The following is a 16,447-nucleotide window of genomic DNA, read 5'->3' as shown; positions in this document are numbered from 1 at the left end:
GCTATCATACACCTTGTCCCTAGCTTTATTTTTTTTCTGTACTCGGTTGGCTTGAAGAACATGCTGGTTGGTTTGATTGCCTCGATTGCCACATTTCCATTCAAACCCTGCAAGTTATACCAAAGTATTCACCACGTTATACCAAAGTATTCACCACGTTATACCAAAGTTATATCCAAGTCATACTAAAGTTATATCCAAGTTAGCTATATCTAACTTATATCCAAGTTATATCCAAGTTATATCCGTTTACACAATTTCAGTTTACCTCTACCAAAACTAACATGTTATTCCTATACTTCCCCTAGTATTACTAGCATTAGCACACTCAATTGAAAATTTGTTACATTTGTTACCTCTGGTTCAGTTGGATTCCCAGGTTCAGGTGGATTCTCATTGTCGTCTACATTTGCTAACTCTTCTCGGTCATTTTCTTCTTCAGAACCTTCATTCTCATTATCCTTTCCTTCTCCATCTCCATTTCCTTCTCTATCACCATTTTCTTCTCCAGAACCTTCAGTCTCTTCCTTCTCATCTGCTTCTTCTTGTTCTTCTTCAGCATCTTCATTCTCCTGGCTAGAATCATCGGAACGGTCGTCATGATCATTCTCTTCCTCTCCAGAACCGGCTTTCTGATTCTCTTCATCTCCAGAAGAAAGGGTTTCCTCATTCTCTTCTTCTTCAGATTCAGTCCCAATCGCCGGAGTTGCTGGAGGAGCTGGAGGAGATGGGCCAGCAGGACCTTTGTTCATTGTTGCCGGAGCAGTTTCTAAAGCCACATCACTCGGCTCCGTTATCTCTGCCGTACTCTCCCTCGCGTCCTCACTCGTCTTCTCCGCCGAGACATCCGTCGTCTTCTCCGTCGAGACATCCGTCGTCTTCTCCGTCGAGACATCCATCGTCACCTCCGTCGAGACATCCGTCGTCTTCTCCCTCGAGTCAACAATCTCCGTCGTCTTTGCCGTTCCCATCGATTCAACATTCTCCGTCGTCGTCTTCTCAATATTATCGGAGGTCGTCTTTACAAACTTCACTTTCCGAACCTCTTCCTTCGTTGGATTATCCTTCCTCTTACCCCCTCCTCTCGTTTCGACCACCATATCGCAATCGTTGTTGGCTCCTCTAAACTCACCGATTGATTTTCAAAACTAGGGTTTCTTCTCGTTTAAAGTGGAGTGAAAAGAGGGGGAGAAATGGAGTCGAATGAATTAATCAATTGGAGGATTTAGGGAAATTGTAAAGGGTTTGATATAACCGACAGATTTGGTTTGGTTTCGAAGGATGGGTTCGGTTTTGAGGGATTGGTTTGGTTTCTAGGGATTGGTTAAACGGTTCAACGATTTGGTTCAATTGAATTGACTATACATCCGGGTCGGGTCACTGCGGATGGGTTATACCCTGGTACAACTTGTAAATACTTCATTTATTCCAGGGTTTTTTGTCATTTCCGCCTTTTTCGATTTTAAAAATAAATATTTATCTTTCTGTTAATATGGGTGTCTTTATGAGATTGCCTTTTTACATTTGGGGGCTCCAGAAGAGATGCCTCTAAAAATTTTGTTATCTAATATAGAGTGCCACATGTTATAACATTTGCTGGGTCCGCCCCTGCGTGGGATATAGCCTCCAATCAGGCAGGACTGTCTTGGATTTTTAGGAATCATGCAACCTCCATGGATCATCAAGGGTTGCTTGCATTAGATCATGTAAGCTCAGCGTTGATCGCAGTCTCAGTTCCTTGCAACATGCAAAGTTTTCATTAGCTGCAGCGTTCACTCTAAATTGATTGTTTCTTAACTTGTAAAGTTCCGTTGATTTAGTTTGCAGTCAACAGCAAACGCATATAGTGGGCCGACGGAGAATATACTTTTTCAAAATAAGAAAGTCGTTTTACGAAGCTTAGCGATTTTAAAAGAAAAGTATGCATCATGTGTGTTATAAATTTCAAGTCAATCATTCGGGGAAAACGTGGCAAGTTGATAGATCTACATTTCTCCCTCAATGATTTTCTTAAGCGGTTAGTAAACACTCAACTCAACCCAAACAAATGCTCAAGATTTATATATAAAACTAAATTAATCTTATGTCTCTGCAATAATGATTCTTCTCTCATTATAATATAACTGACTCCTTCACGAAGGTATAATTCCTATTCCTTTTTAGTTCTTTTCCTTGATGAAAATTATACGACTTTTTTTTGGAACAACGAGATTTATACGACTAGAAACAAGTTCCAAACAATTTTTTTCTTTTTCATAAAAGGCTTCGAAACGATTTGATTTACAATAAAAAGTTAGTTTTTTTAGAGAGTACAATAAAAAGTTACTTTGATGAATATATTTAGAGATTCCTTGAAAAATATATAAACCATGAATACAGAATTATGATTATATTATTGGTAACTCTCTGCTTTTAGCATATTTAAATGGACTACTGAGTCCCATGATATAATTTTCAGTAACATCCTAAAGATTGGATGAACATAGCTTTAATTTAAGTTTTATTTTATTATTTTATTTTATTAAATTAGTTATAAATAAATTACATCAACTAATAGATTCAACAAATAAAATAAAAATATTTTCTCCACGCTAATAACTTAGTGAAAATGGATTTCTTTTAAAAAACCATTAGCTTTTGATCCGCACACGCGTTCATGTTTTTAACATTTAACAATATCATAAACATAATTGTTTATGTTCTAGTTAACTTATATCCATAATTTTTGACAAAGTTGTGGCCCACTCGATATGTAGCTATCATTTACAAACAGTGAGATTGTGTTTTCTCCTTTATAGTACTTTTATTGATTATACTTGGAAAACCAAAATTAAAATATAAAATGTAAAATTTTCAAGTATACTTGTTGATTTTATGAAATTATAATATTAATATTCAGATTTAAAGTTGAATATGCTTAATAAATTTTTATATTGATATTAAGAAAAAACAAATTACATTATTTAGACAGAAACATTTAAAATAGTGCTTGTATATTACGAAATAAGAACATACAAAAATAAGTAAATATTTTTGCTAATTTTATACAGCAAGACTAATTTAAATTAAACAATTGGCCCATTTCATTATCATTAAAATTTGGTACTTAACAAATTTACAATATGGATCGTTGTGGACTTAAAACATGAATCAAAGCCCATATTTTTTTCTGAAAAAAAAAATCAGAAACTCAGTTGCTTTCTACCGACTTTTCACATCTACGAAGAAAATTTAACCTTATCTCTTGTCTGTGCCTACCTTTTGCATGATGAGTTCTTTATAAAAATCGAGAGAAATTGTTCTTATATTTAACACACCCTCATGGTCAGAAGATAAATCAATACCTATTACTAGTGCAGATTTCTGCATAAAGGTTTGTTAACTACAGTCCTCAAATGGTTTATTTTTGGGTTTTAGATAAATGATAACCGTGTTAAATACAATTTTTAATTCAAATATGTACAAATTAGATGATAAATATTTCTTTCCAGAAATATCTTTCCATTTTGAAAAAAAATTTCAGTTTTATTACATTTTTAGAACACTACTTTTGATTTTATATTTCTGATTAATAATATTTTATATTTTATTTATATATAATTTATTTGTGATTAAATTTTACAATTAAGTTATAAATTTATCGTGATATAATTATATTTGTGTCAAAATAAGATAATTCATCTACTCAAATTGTCTGAATTAATTTAAATTTTATTTTAATTGGTTTAAACTTTAATTAGATAACCCACAAATTAAGTAATGAATTAAATATAATTGCTGTAAAATTTACTTATGAACAATATATTTTCAAAATAATGTGCAGATTTTTTTACGACGATTTAGGAATGTTAACATAGTTATAGGAATATGCAAAGTATAAGTCGATTTTAAGGATTAGTAGGTATCTTAACAGATTAGAGAATAATCTGGCATAAAAATTATAGAAAATTGCCAGTAAATATTAATAGAATATATTGGTTGCTTTCATATATTAATTCGTAAAAAAAAACTTGAATTTTTGATATATTTACATACTAAAATGTAAACATTGTCTATGAATGACTTTTATCTTATGAACTAGAACATAATTTAGACTATCATACAAAAATGTATTGTCAAATGCTTATAGTTATAAATATTAATTTATTCATCTTTACCACTTTCATGGTACCATTATTCATCTTTACCACCATTAAAGAGACATTTTTAAAAATATCGTATTCATTAAGTGGCAAAAAACTCTTATACATTTGTTATCTATATATATAGTAAATAAATATTTAAATAAATAAATAATTTTTTTTTATGTTTTCGAATTATACATTTCAAATTTGAACTCTTTTATAAAAAAATTTTGAATTTTTTTTTCAAATTTTTTTTTGAAAATCGAAAATTAAGTTTGAAACTATTTTTTCAAAATTTTTAAGTATGTATTTATATATTTCTAGAATCCTAAATTTCACATTTCAAAAAGTTTACCCAATCTCTCAACTCTAAATCATAAATATAGATTAGTTAACTGTAAGAGTATAAATGTATTTTATCTTTCACTAAAAATGAGAATAAAAATGGTTAGTGTAAACATTAAAAGTAGTAATATGAATGTGGTCTTTGTGGAAATTTTCCTGATTGTAACTACATGTAAAAGCATATTATATTTCATATTAGTGTATAGTATATCTCTATTTATAATCTCACGTCATCTAAATATTGAGTAATATAACTTTTGAGTTCTTTCTATTGTTCTCAAATGGTCTAAAATTAATATCAAAATAATCAGTATATTAGTATTATGATTAGGCCAGATTTATATAAGAGTTATTCTTGGGTTCACCCCCTAGGGTGAACTTCTAGGTTCACCAACCAATAGGATTTTATTATTTCAAATTCGATATTTTTTAAAAAAGGAAATAAAATATTGTCAAGTTATATTATGCTTTTAAAATAAAAAAGTAAATAAAAAATTGTTACAAAAAAAAGAAGTCTTTTTAAAAAATATTGTTAACGTCGCCAGCAAAACACTAAACTCTAAATCCTAATCCCTAAACCCTAAATCTGAAACCCTAAACCTTTGGGTAAACCCTAAACCCTTGGGTAAACCCTAAATCCTTGGATAAATCATAAATTCTAAATCAAAAACACTAAACACTAAAATCCTAAACCCTTGAGTGTTTTAGTGTTTAGTGTTTTTGATTTAGAGTTTATGATTTATCCAAGGGTTTAGGGTTTCAGATTTAGGGTTTAGGGATTAGGATTTAGGGTTTACTTTTTTCCTGACGACGTTAAAAATATTTTTTTGTAATTACTACTATTTTTATTTTTTATTTTTTATCTTTTTATTTTAAAAACATAATATAACTTAACAATATTTTGTTTCTTTTTCTAAAAGATATTGAATCTGAAATAATGAAATTCTATTGGTTGGTGAACCTAGAGATTCACCCTAGGGAGTGAACCCAAGAATAAGTCTTAAAGTATCATTTCATGAGCAAACGTTAGTATAATTATATTATTTATATATAAATGGTTCGAAGATTGAATATTGAATACGTAAAGATTTGATGGTTTCGTTTGTGTTTTTGAAAACGTGCAGATTTATTTGCTCGTGAAACATGATGTGTGCAAGTTAATAGTGTAGTGAGAATTAGATAAATTTGCAAACCAAACCCAAGAACTATAAGTTTGCAAACTATTATTTTTATGCCCAGACCCAAGAACTATAATTTTGCAAACTATTAATTTGAGTGGCATAGATATGTAATTATTTGTGGAAGCACCGTAATCTAGTGGTTATGGTTTAAAGGCTTCTACACCCAAGTTTGGGGTTCAAATCCCAGACTATTCAATTTCTTGCAGATTGCACATGAAATCCAGGTTTCAATTCCCGGAGCAAGCGATTTATTCAACAATTATGCGATTACGGAAGAAAGGCTTACAAGAGTTTCTCAACATGGTGCAAGTAAATCCGGCCAGACGTGATCTTCATAGGACGGCTCAAATGAGGCAGTTAGGCGTAGATCCTCATAAGTCAGGTAGTATTGTCGGTAATCGAATCATCTTTGTAATCTTTCTCATAATTGTAATATCTAAATAAATTCCCGACAAAAAAAAAATATGTAATTATTTAAGGAAATTCAGGGTTAATTTCTATTTGTACTTCAGTTTTAGTAGTTTAGATTAATGACATCAAAAAAATATTATTTCAAGTCTTTAAGAAGTTAATTAAAAGCCTTCACTATCAGAATAACAAATAGATTTTAATACTTTTTTGATGATAATAAAATAGCAATGATTTATATAAGTTTTCTTGTTGCTTATTTCCTCAATTTTGTTCTAAAATAATTATCTTCCTCAAATCCTTATCGTTTATTTATTCTATAACAAAGAATTTTGTTTTATTGATTGTTATAATTCGCTCTGGTTAACCAAACTAACTTAAGTTTGAATAATAAAATAACGGCTTGACACTGAAAATAAATTCACTGGTGCTATTTAAATTGAGCACCTTGCAATTTCCATTTTAAACACTGATTTCATACTGAATTATATAAATCTGGAAAGAACACGTTAAACATGTTCAATTGATGCTTGAGACATAGTAATGACTAGACATTTATCCTCATGTCCGTACGGACAATTTTTCATTTTATAAAAGTATAATTTTATATTATCGCAAATGTTTTAAATATATAATTTACATTTTAATGTTATATATTGTGTAACTCTGTAATCTAATTGGTTAAATTTCTTATTCGATATTCTTTATATATAATGATTTATTTTATACATTTTTATTTGTTATTATATACTAATATATTTTTGAGTTGTGTATAATAAATTCATAATATGAAATAATCAAATAAAGAAGCTCCTTCAATATATACTATTTAACAATAATAATTAATATAATCAATTTTTGATAACAAAATTACAAAAATCCAGTTTTTATACGCCCAATCTGGATATGTTTCAAAGTTCACGGTTTGATCCGGCCTGACCAACAATTTGGTATGTTTTTTAAAACAATGCTAATAGTATAGTAACCTATTAGGTTATTACATTAACAAAAATTGTGCAATAATAAACTTAAAAAATTATGTTTTAGAGTTAGAATATTCAAAATTTATCATCTTTATATGAACCATGATATTTAGAATAATTTATATTGAAATGAAAATATTATTCAAACGGAATTTGTAAATTAATTACATTTAGAGTTTACAATTTATTATTACTGAAAATTAGATTTTAGAATATATTTTTTGAGAAAGGGTGCTAGATTTTAGAATGTTTGTTGTAACTTTAAAATATTTTAGTGGATTTTTAGTAGAAATATAAATATTAAATTCTATAGGTTAAAATAAAATTATAGAAAAACATTAACTAGAATCCTAATAGTTTGCACAAATTCCTAGAAACTCATATAAATTCATTAAAAATAAAGTTCTTTCAAAAACGATAAATGCTACTCCAGAATGAACAGATTCCTTTAAACATCAGTGAAGTGTTTTAGGTGGTACCGGCTCATGAATGTTAAAGAATCTGTGGACATTACCCTCACCTACTACTGTTTGTATATACATCTACTGAGTCAACTAAAAAATCGTTATACTAATAAATACGATTCACAATCACATTAGTTATTCGAAAATGTAGCTATTGCCGACGTATAGGATGAGAGAGAGATACAACCTTCCTCGTATAACCCCTAAACAGAATTAAATTAAAAATTTATAAAACATTAAATAATCCGAAATCAATAATAAATCTTAGAAATTAATTAATTAATTAAACTTTAAATACCCTCCTCCCTCGAATCAGGTACCTAGTAATAGTATAGTTCCCCCTCCCTCTCCATCTCTCTCTCTGGCGAGTTTTCATTACAATCGGCTTCGATTTTTCTTACAGCCGAGTTTGCGTTTTTGTCAGACCTTTTTTTTTTCTTTTTTTTTTTTAATTTTCCGTTAATATTGAAAGTTTGGTCTAGATGGGTCGTCGGCTTCCTCCTCTTGGTTGGAATTGAATATTCTCCGCACACGAGAGTTGAAATATCCATCTATTGCTTGTGCAGATCTAAAAGGATGAGCGTTGCGAAATCTCAGGTATGGCAGCCATGCAAGAAGAAGCGTTCCTTAAGCCAATAACCCAATACCGATCTGTGCTTTAGTATTATTAGTGCGAGATATAGAGATAGAGAGATGGCTTCTCGAACAACACCTTCGCGATCCACTCCTTCTCGATCGACACCTTCAAGTAGTAGTTCGATTAGTAGGACACGAGTGGGTAAGTACGAGCTTGGGAGAACACTTGGTGAAGGAACCTTCGCTAAGGTCAAGTTCGCTAGGAACGTTGACAAGGGAGAGAGTGTGGCTATCAAGGTTATTGATAAAGAGAAGGTTTTGAAGAACAAGATGATCGCTCAGGTATTATTATTATATTATCATTAGAAAAAGCTCTCTTCTTTTCGATTCAAGGTTTAAACTTTCGATTTGGGTTTTTGTTCTTTGTTAAGATTAAGCGTGAGATCTCGACAATGAAACTCATCAAGCATCCGAATGTCATCCGCATGATTGAGGTTTGGTCTGAATCTCTATATGTAACATATGTGCAGTCACATATATGTATATTAAAAGATTTTATTCTTTTTCTTCAGGTGATGGCTAGTAAGACTAAGATCTACTTTGTGTTGGAACTTGTTACTGGTGGAGAGCTTTTTGATAAAATTGTAAGCTTTCTCAATTTCACTGAAGATGTCTTTTTTTTTTTTTGAAGTATAAGGACTTGATTCTTCTGAGATTTTGTGTGTATTATTAGTCAAGCACTGGGAGATTGAAGGAAGATGAGGCGAGGAAGTACTTTCAGCAGCTTATTAATGCAGTGGACTATTGCCATAGCAGAGGTGTTTATCATAGAGACCTTAAGGTTAGAGGATATATTATTATTATTATTTCTCTTGTGGTTCTTGTGAATAATGTGTTGAATCAAGTTACACCACCTTCTGGTTGCAGCCAGAGAATTTGCTTTTGGATGCAAACGGGACTCTGAAAGTTTCTGATTTTGGATTGAGTGCACTACCTCAGCAAGTCCGAGTAAGCCTTGTTGATCTATTTGATTTCTTTTCTTAATTTGATTAAGTTTCCCATGAGTCATTAAAGCTGATCTTGTGACTCTTCTTGTTTAGGAGGATGGGTTACTTCACACAACATGTGGAACACCAAATTATGTTGCTCCAGAGGTATTGTCTACTTGACTTCTAAGATTCTTTTGAAGCTTCAACTCTATTTCTTCTTCTCGTCTCAGTAACTCTCTTTTGTCTTTATAGGTAATCAACAACAAAGGTTACGATGGAGCTAAGGCTGATTTGTGGTCTTGTGGTGTGATCCTCTTCGTTTTAATGGCTGGTTACTTACCTTTCGAAGATTCTAATCTCACGTCACTATACAAGAAGGTGTTATGCTTTATTCTTCTTCTTCTTTTACCTTTCTTTTTTTTGTTTTTCACTAGTGCACATTCATTTTGCATGCTATGGGAAAAGAGTTCAAGTTTTGCACGTTATCAGCATAACATGCCACCTGAGTCTTTATTTTTTGATGATAAACAGATATTTAAAGCCGAATTTACCTGCCCGCCTTGGTTCTCAGCAAGTGCTAAGAAGTTAATTAAAAGGATTCTCGATCCTAAACCAGCAACGGTATATTTTTCTTAACCTTCTCCTTTGTACTATGCCATTAGAAGAGGAAAAAGCTACTACTGTAACGGCTAGATGTGTGGGTTAACACACAGTTTTGTTTTTTAATACTGATACAGAGGATCACATTTGCTGAAGTCATTGAAAATGAGTGGTTTAAGAAAGGGTATAAGGCTCCTAAATATGAGAACGCTGATGTCAGCCTTGATGACGTTGATGCAATCTTTGATGAATCAGGGGTGAGTAAAGCCAATGTTTTTTTTTTTGGTTTAGCCTTCAAGAAGGTTGGTCTTGGATGATTGCTTAGTTTTATTTTTGTTTGTTTGGTTATAGGAGTCTAAGAACCTTGTTGTGGAGAGGAAAGAAGAAGGACCTAAAAATCCAGTAACTATGAATGCTTTTGAGCTCATCTCAACCTCACAGGGTCTCAATCTCGGTTCACTTTTCGAAAAACAAATGGTACAGAACTCTGATAAGTAATAATGATCCTTAGATTGTTTGATAAAAGTAGTCATTCTGAGTCATATGCATCTTTGATTTCAGGGACTTGTAAAACGGAAAACTCGATTTACTTCGAAATGTTCGGCTAATGATATAGTCACAAAAATTGAGGCTGCAGCAGGGCCTTTGGGGTTTGATGTCAAGAAAAATAACTACAAGGTTTGCATATTGTTTACATATTCATTTTTTCTATAAAAAAAAATTGTTGTATTTATACCCTTTTACCATTTTTCATGAATCATGTAGATGAAGCTGCTAGGAGAGAAATCAGGGCGCAAGGGTCAGTTAGCAGTTGCTACTGAGGTTAGCTATCTCATCGACCAGTGATCATCACCCTTCTTTATGATGTGCCCTGATTTTAAATATAATTGCCATCTACTTTCAGGTTTTTCAAGTAGCTCCATCGCTCTACATGGTTGAAATGCGAAAATCAGGTGGTGACACGTTGGAATTTCACAAGGTATGCAAGGCTCTATAACACTCTTCTCTAATTCTATTGAAAGAAAGCTCGTGCTAGTTCTTGTTTCACTTGAAACCTTACTGATCTTGTCAAATAGTGTTCCAGTAACTGATTTTGTGGCTCCTTGCTTTATTAGTTTTACAAAAACCTTACCACGGGTCTTAAGGATATTGTTTGGAAAACAATCGACGAAGAGAAAGAGGAAGGAACTGAAGGTAAAGTATCAGGTGGTACTACTAATGGTACTGTGGCTGCTTCTTGATACCGGGAAATAATCAGTCTGCGTTTGATGCATTTTTATTTTATTTTTAAATTATAGATTTTGGTCGTTTAATATTTTACTTTAGTACTGGGTGGGTTTTGAAGTTATACAAGCGTTAAAGAAGTGGAGTAAAGCTTAAAGTTTGAAAACCATAATGGGGAGAGTACTTTTTTTTTATAATACCAAATCTTGTTTGATTGACTGATTCCTTGGAATGTTGTGAATAGCATATGCGTGTGCGAATACATATTTGGTTGGTTTGAGAATCGATTTCTACACAATCGGCTTTCACTTTTGAGTTTTGACAGTGAGGTTCGATAGACATTGTAACACAAAAAATATTATACAAATTTAACCAACAAATCGAGGAAGAGCTACGAGACAGAGAATGTACGTAACAAACCAGACAGAGAGAGAAAGTCACTGTCACTGGGCATATATAAATGCTTTAGTTAGTGTTCAGGAAAGACTTAGTTACCTGAATACCAACGACTGCTGCTAACCGTGGACAACTCAAATTCTTGCACTATAGTTCATAGATAGGTTCGGACGACAATTACCAAACTCAAAAAGAGTTTCAAAATGAATTGAAGCGTCACCTTAGGAGCAAATCCACATTCATATCCATAAATGTATATATAAAAGACGAATTAAAGGAAGAATCATCCTCAGAATTGTGGAAAACTAATATCTCAGCATCATACAAACTTTGCATTCTACTTCCGTAGACTTGTATTATAATAAATCCGAAACACTTAGATAATTTAACTCTTTATAAAATAGATATATCAACTCTTTAGTTAACTAAACTCTTTGAAATATAGAGCAACAGTTAGAGATGTCCCCTTCCTTACATATGTAATCCATCTAGTAATCTTAGATATTTATCGTTTTTGAAAGTCATAAAATTTAAAAGAGGGTTATTGGTTCTTGGATTTTACTGAATTTAGAAATCTAAAATTGTTACAGTATTAGTGATTTTATTTTATTTGTCAAAGAATTTTGTTATATATTTAGTGACTTTTAAATACTAGTTTAACTATGAGTTATCAATCATATAAATTAAATTATGAATCAATTTTAAAATATATCTTTGTAGATTTAGAAAGATTTATATGTCAAAAATACAAAGCCATAAATCCGAAGAAAAGTGTATAAATTTGCAAATATTTATTAAATTATTTTTAAAACAGTAGATAATTAAACTCTCTATAAAATTAAAATATCAACTTTTTAACAAAAACTATGAAAATTTTGTTTTTGACTTAACTCTATGAAATCTAGTGCAACAATTAGTGATGTCTCCTACATATCTTAGCAGTCTGGTCATCATACATATTTATTATTATTTGAAAATCATCCAAATATTTAAAAGAGGGTTATTGGTTCTTGGATTTTAATGAATTTACAAATAAAAAATGTTATAGTATTAATGTTTTTTAATTTTTTTTGTCAAAACCATTTTTTATTTATTTAGTTATTTTAATACTAGTTGAACTATGATGTTATCAAAATAAAATAAAATATCGAATCAATTTTAAATGGATTTAGAAAGACTTATATGTTAAAAATATAAAGACATAGATTCGAAAAACGTATAAATTTTTAAATATTTATCACTTTTTGAAACAGTAGATGATAAAACTCCATATAAGATAGAAAAATCAAAATTTTGGCAAAAACTATCAGCTATTTTTTTTAAAAACTAAACTCTATAAAAAAACTCTATATAATCTAGTGCAACAATTAGAGATGTATCCTTGCATATTTTAACTATATAGTAATTATAAATATTCATCGTTATTTGAAAGTCATCCAAAATTTTATAAGAGGGTTATTGATTCTTGTATTTTAATGAATTTAAAAATCTACAACCTGTTATAGTATCAGCAATTTTATTTATTTCTGTCAAAATCAGTTGTTATTTATTTAGTGATTTTTAAATTAATACTAGTTGAACAATGATGTTATCAATCATATAAATTAAATTAAGAAATTGATTTTAATTTTCTTTTTTAATTTAGAAATATTTCTATGTTAAAAAATACAAAGACATAAATCCGAAGAAAAGCATACAAATTTGTAAATATTTATTAATAATTTTTTTAACAATAGATAATTAAACTCTTTATAAATAGAAATATTATTTTTGAACTATGATGTTATCAGTCATATAAATTAAATTACAAAATAGACTTTTTAAATTTAGAAAGATTTATATGTTAAAAATACAAAGACATAAATCCGAAGAAAAGAATTTTCAAATATTTAATAAAACTCATATTTTTGAAACAATAGATAATTAAACTCTTTATAAGATAGAAATATCAACTTTTTAATTAAAACTAACAACTATTTTCTTAAAACTGAACTCTATGGAATCTAGTGCAACAATTAGAAATATCTCCTTACATATCCTAGCAATCTAGTAATCACAGATATTTATTGTTATTTGAAAGTCATCCAAATATTTTAAAGATGGTCTATTGGTTCTTGGATTTTAATGAATTTAGAAAACTATCAACTATTGGTGTCAAATCATTTGTTATTTATTTAGCGATTTTAAAATACTAGTTTAACTATGATGTTATCAATTATATCAATTAAATTATGAATTAGATTTTAAAATAGATTTTTGTAAACTGAGAAAGATTTATATGTTAAAAATACAAAGACATAAATCCGAACGAAGATGGACAAATTTGTAATTATTTATTAAAATTCATAGAGATTTTGAGATCATTAAACTTAATGAAAATCCGTAAATCTTAAATAGATTTGAAAGTTAATTTAAATAAACAAAAACATAGCATCTTTTAATTGTAAACACAAAACATCTTTTAAATATGGCTGCTTTAACAAAAATAAGCTATGTACTACTGTAGACAATATGACAATTGGCTCGGAGAGTGATAGAAAGATTAGATGGTAACCTAACTAATGTTCTTTATAGCTTTTCTACAAAAAAATATTGTAAATTCTATCTTCGCACTCTTACACGACATCAAACCACAAAGAAAAAAACAAGAAGAATATATGTATATCGAAGAAAGAAAACAAAAGTCTTTGATATATGTGACAATGTATCTATTATTTTCTTATCCATGTTCTACTCGTTTTTTACGCATTAGTTTGTTTTTCAAAGTAGTTTTGGAACATTTTGTTGTTTTCTGTACACAAAAACATTCACAATGCAACAACACATGGGAATGTTCATATGACTTTTACAATCATTAAGAAAACAAAACTCTGCTGCTTTTCCCTTTTCTTATTCTTCTTACATCATTAACCGGAAAATGATTTGCAGACTTTGGTTTTAGCTTGAGAGTCCTTCATTTGTTACATACACAGCCCAAGCTTCCTAAAATTTCAAGAAACCAGCTTAGAGTTAGTGAAAAGAACAAGAACCAAACCTTTAAAGCGAGCCGATCTCGGTTTTTATTTGGTTTATTATCAAAACCGGTTGACATACCTGAAGAATGGAGAATACTCTGCTGGCGACAGACTTCTGAAGAGGTGAAGTTCCTCCTCTCTGTTGAAGTTTATCAGGATGTAAACAAAGCCGAGCTTTTTGGTAAGCTTTCTTCACTTGTGACCCATCTCGAAGATTTGCCAAAGGAATCGCATGCCAATTGCTATTTGACCATAGAACCTGAATTAAAATACCGGTTTGGTCATAATCAGTAACCGGTTTACTTGATCTGAGACAAATTAACGTATATTCGAGGTTATTGACTTACGTGATGTAAAGTTGAGAGTAGTAGTCTAATGTTGGTCTCTTTTCCGGTTAACCAGATTCTTATTTCTTCATCTTTAATCTCCATCTCCATCTGCAATTAATTCAAGAAAAAAGATGATCATCTATCTAAAAATAGTATTAAAGTATCTCTAACTATATGGTAAACATGGAAAATGAGAATTACAACTAACCTCTTCTTCTGATTTGGCTTCTTCTTCGCTTCTTCTAGAATCAATCAAGTCTTGTTCTGTTGGCTTTGCTTCTGGTCGTTGAGACCTCTCTTTAGCCCAAGCTATTGCTTCATCCATGTCGTTTGAATCCGAGTTTCCTCCTCCTCCTCCTCCTCCACTTCCTCGATCAAACCGATTTGAGTTTATTTCGATCACGTAAGAGCTCATCTCTTCTTCTTCCTCTTCTTCCTCCTCTTCGGTCATTCTTTGTTTCCCCTCACTTTCGCAGATGAAAGAAGAAACAGGGGAAGACGCAGGAGAGCTCGGTCCAAAATCATCCATTCTCCTGAAGGAAAATGGATCCAAGCTCATCGTCTCCGGCGAGGATCTTCTTGATCCGCCGAAGTGTGGTTTTTTGTAATAAAAATCGGATTTTTCCGGTGTGTTCGCATGGCCGGAAAATGAGTCGTCGGATGTTGGAAACGCTTGGAAACTCTGTTTCTTTGATTCCCGCTTATGACTTCTCGACGGGACGTTTAACGGTCTACACAAAAAAAAAAACAGAGCATACTAAATTACGGAATTGTCCTCAGAAAACCTGTATTAAAACACTTTCTCGTGAGGGTAACTTCGTAAATTTAGTTCACCTGAGTCTAGAGGTAAAAGAAGAAAACCCGGCTTCATCGCCGGGACCCGCCGCCGCCGGCTGATAACGAGGACTAACCTCCTCGGAAGTGAGCACCGACGAGGATTTCGACCTAGATTTAGATTTCGCAACCGCGCTCTGCTTCTGGGATCCCTCTCCGCCGAACACGCCGTCGTAAAACCCCTCTCCGCCGGACGGGATCCTAAACGCCGGCAAGTTTCTGCCGTGAGATTTAGAGGACGGGAGAGTACCGCCGGAGCGAATCCCCGGGGGAAGGAAAATCTCGTCGTAGAAACAGTCGGAACGGGAAAAGTCGCCGGAGAATTTGCGAGTGAGGACGCTGCGTGGCGGACCGCCGAAGACATCGGAGAAGTCTTCAGCGTCGATGCGAGCGTCCATGGATTTGCGAGCAATGGAGAAGAAAGGATCAAGGTTTAAACCCATCTTCTTGCGCCACGATTCGTCCATTTCGCCGGTGATGTTTCCTCCGGTCAGTTGAAATGGTTATGGAAGAATGAATTGAAGTAAAGGGATGTACACTGACGTACTCTTTATATAGTGGGCAACTCAAAAAAGATTTTTTTATTGTAATTATTAGTTCTAAATTTAATTTAAGGATAACATTGTATAGGACACTGTTGATACTTGATAGTACACATTTTATGATTTACCCCAAATAATTGATCATTTGGATTTCCGTTAGCAAAAACTACCTCAGTAGTTGAAACTGTCCTAAAGTGAAATATAAGTTAGTAAAAGTGATCCAGGATATAATATTCTCTACAAATTTTATGGTATAATATGGTGATTTATTGACAATGTACATTCACATGTTTGAATGTACATATATACACATTTCCATGTATGTACAGAATTTTGGCATGGTGACCACGAGTGTCTTTGGCGGAGGAAGCCAACATCGTCTCTCTCATGTGTTAACTTTTAGATCTTCAAATTTTCTGTTCCATTTTTCTTAGAAAA

General features: G+C 31.6%; 2 protein-coding genes across 3 annotated transcripts; one reads left to right on the top strand and one right to left on the bottom strand.

Annotated features, from left to right (window-relative positions):
• The first annotated feature begins 7,822 nt into the window (after nucleotides 1-7,822).
• On the top strand, nucleotides 7,823-11,185 carry LOC103828813 (CBL-interacting serine/threonine-protein kinase 23). Its single transcript, XM_009104459.3, has 14 exons — nucleotides 7,823-8,423; nucleotides 8,513-8,575; nucleotides 8,654-8,725; nucleotides 8,815-8,922; nucleotides 9,009-9,089; nucleotides 9,182-9,235; nucleotides 9,323-9,448; nucleotides 9,602-9,691; nucleotides 9,808-9,927; nucleotides 10,022-10,147; nucleotides 10,232-10,348; nucleotides 10,436-10,492; nucleotides 10,575-10,649; nucleotides 10,786-11,185. The coding sequence occupies exons 1-14, from the start codon at nucleotides 8,199-8,201 to the stop codon at nucleotides 10,909-10,911; spliced, it is 1,440 nt and encodes a 479-aa protein (XP_009102707.1). The 5' UTR covers nucleotides 7,823-8,198; the 3' UTR covers nucleotides 10,912-11,185.
• Nucleotides 10,961-15,992, bottom strand: LOC103828814 (auxilin-related protein 1). 2 transcript variants are annotated; one of them, XM_009104460.3, is made up of 5 exons: nucleotides 15,468-15,992; nucleotides 14,842-15,364; nucleotides 14,652-14,747; nucleotides 14,384-14,563; nucleotides 10,961-14,272 (listed from the first exon to the last, which is right to left on the bottom strand). In XM_009104460.3, the coding sequence occupies exons 1-5, from the start codon at nucleotides 15,932-15,934 to the stop codon at nucleotides 14,228-14,230; spliced, it is 1,311 nt and encodes a 436-aa protein (XP_009102708.1). In that variant the 5' UTR covers nucleotides 15,935-15,992; the 3' UTR covers nucleotides 10,961-14,227. The 2 variants fall into 2 exon arrangements, with proteins under 2 accessions (XP_009102708.1, XP_009102709.1); XM_009104461.3 differs by having other exon boundaries at nucleotides 14,652-14,741.
• Nucleotides 15,993-16,447: the final 455 nt, after the last annotated feature.

Source organism: Brassica rapa, chromosome A07 (genome assembly GCF_000309985.2).
Source record: "Brassica rapa cultivar Chiifu-401-42 chromosome A07, CAAS_Brap_v3.01, whole genome shotgun sequence".
Lineage (NCBI taxonomy): Eukaryota > Viridiplantae > Streptophyta > Magnoliopsida > Brassicales > Brassicaceae > Brassica > Brassica rapa.
This window is presented reverse-complemented; position numbering and strand designations above follow the sequence as displayed.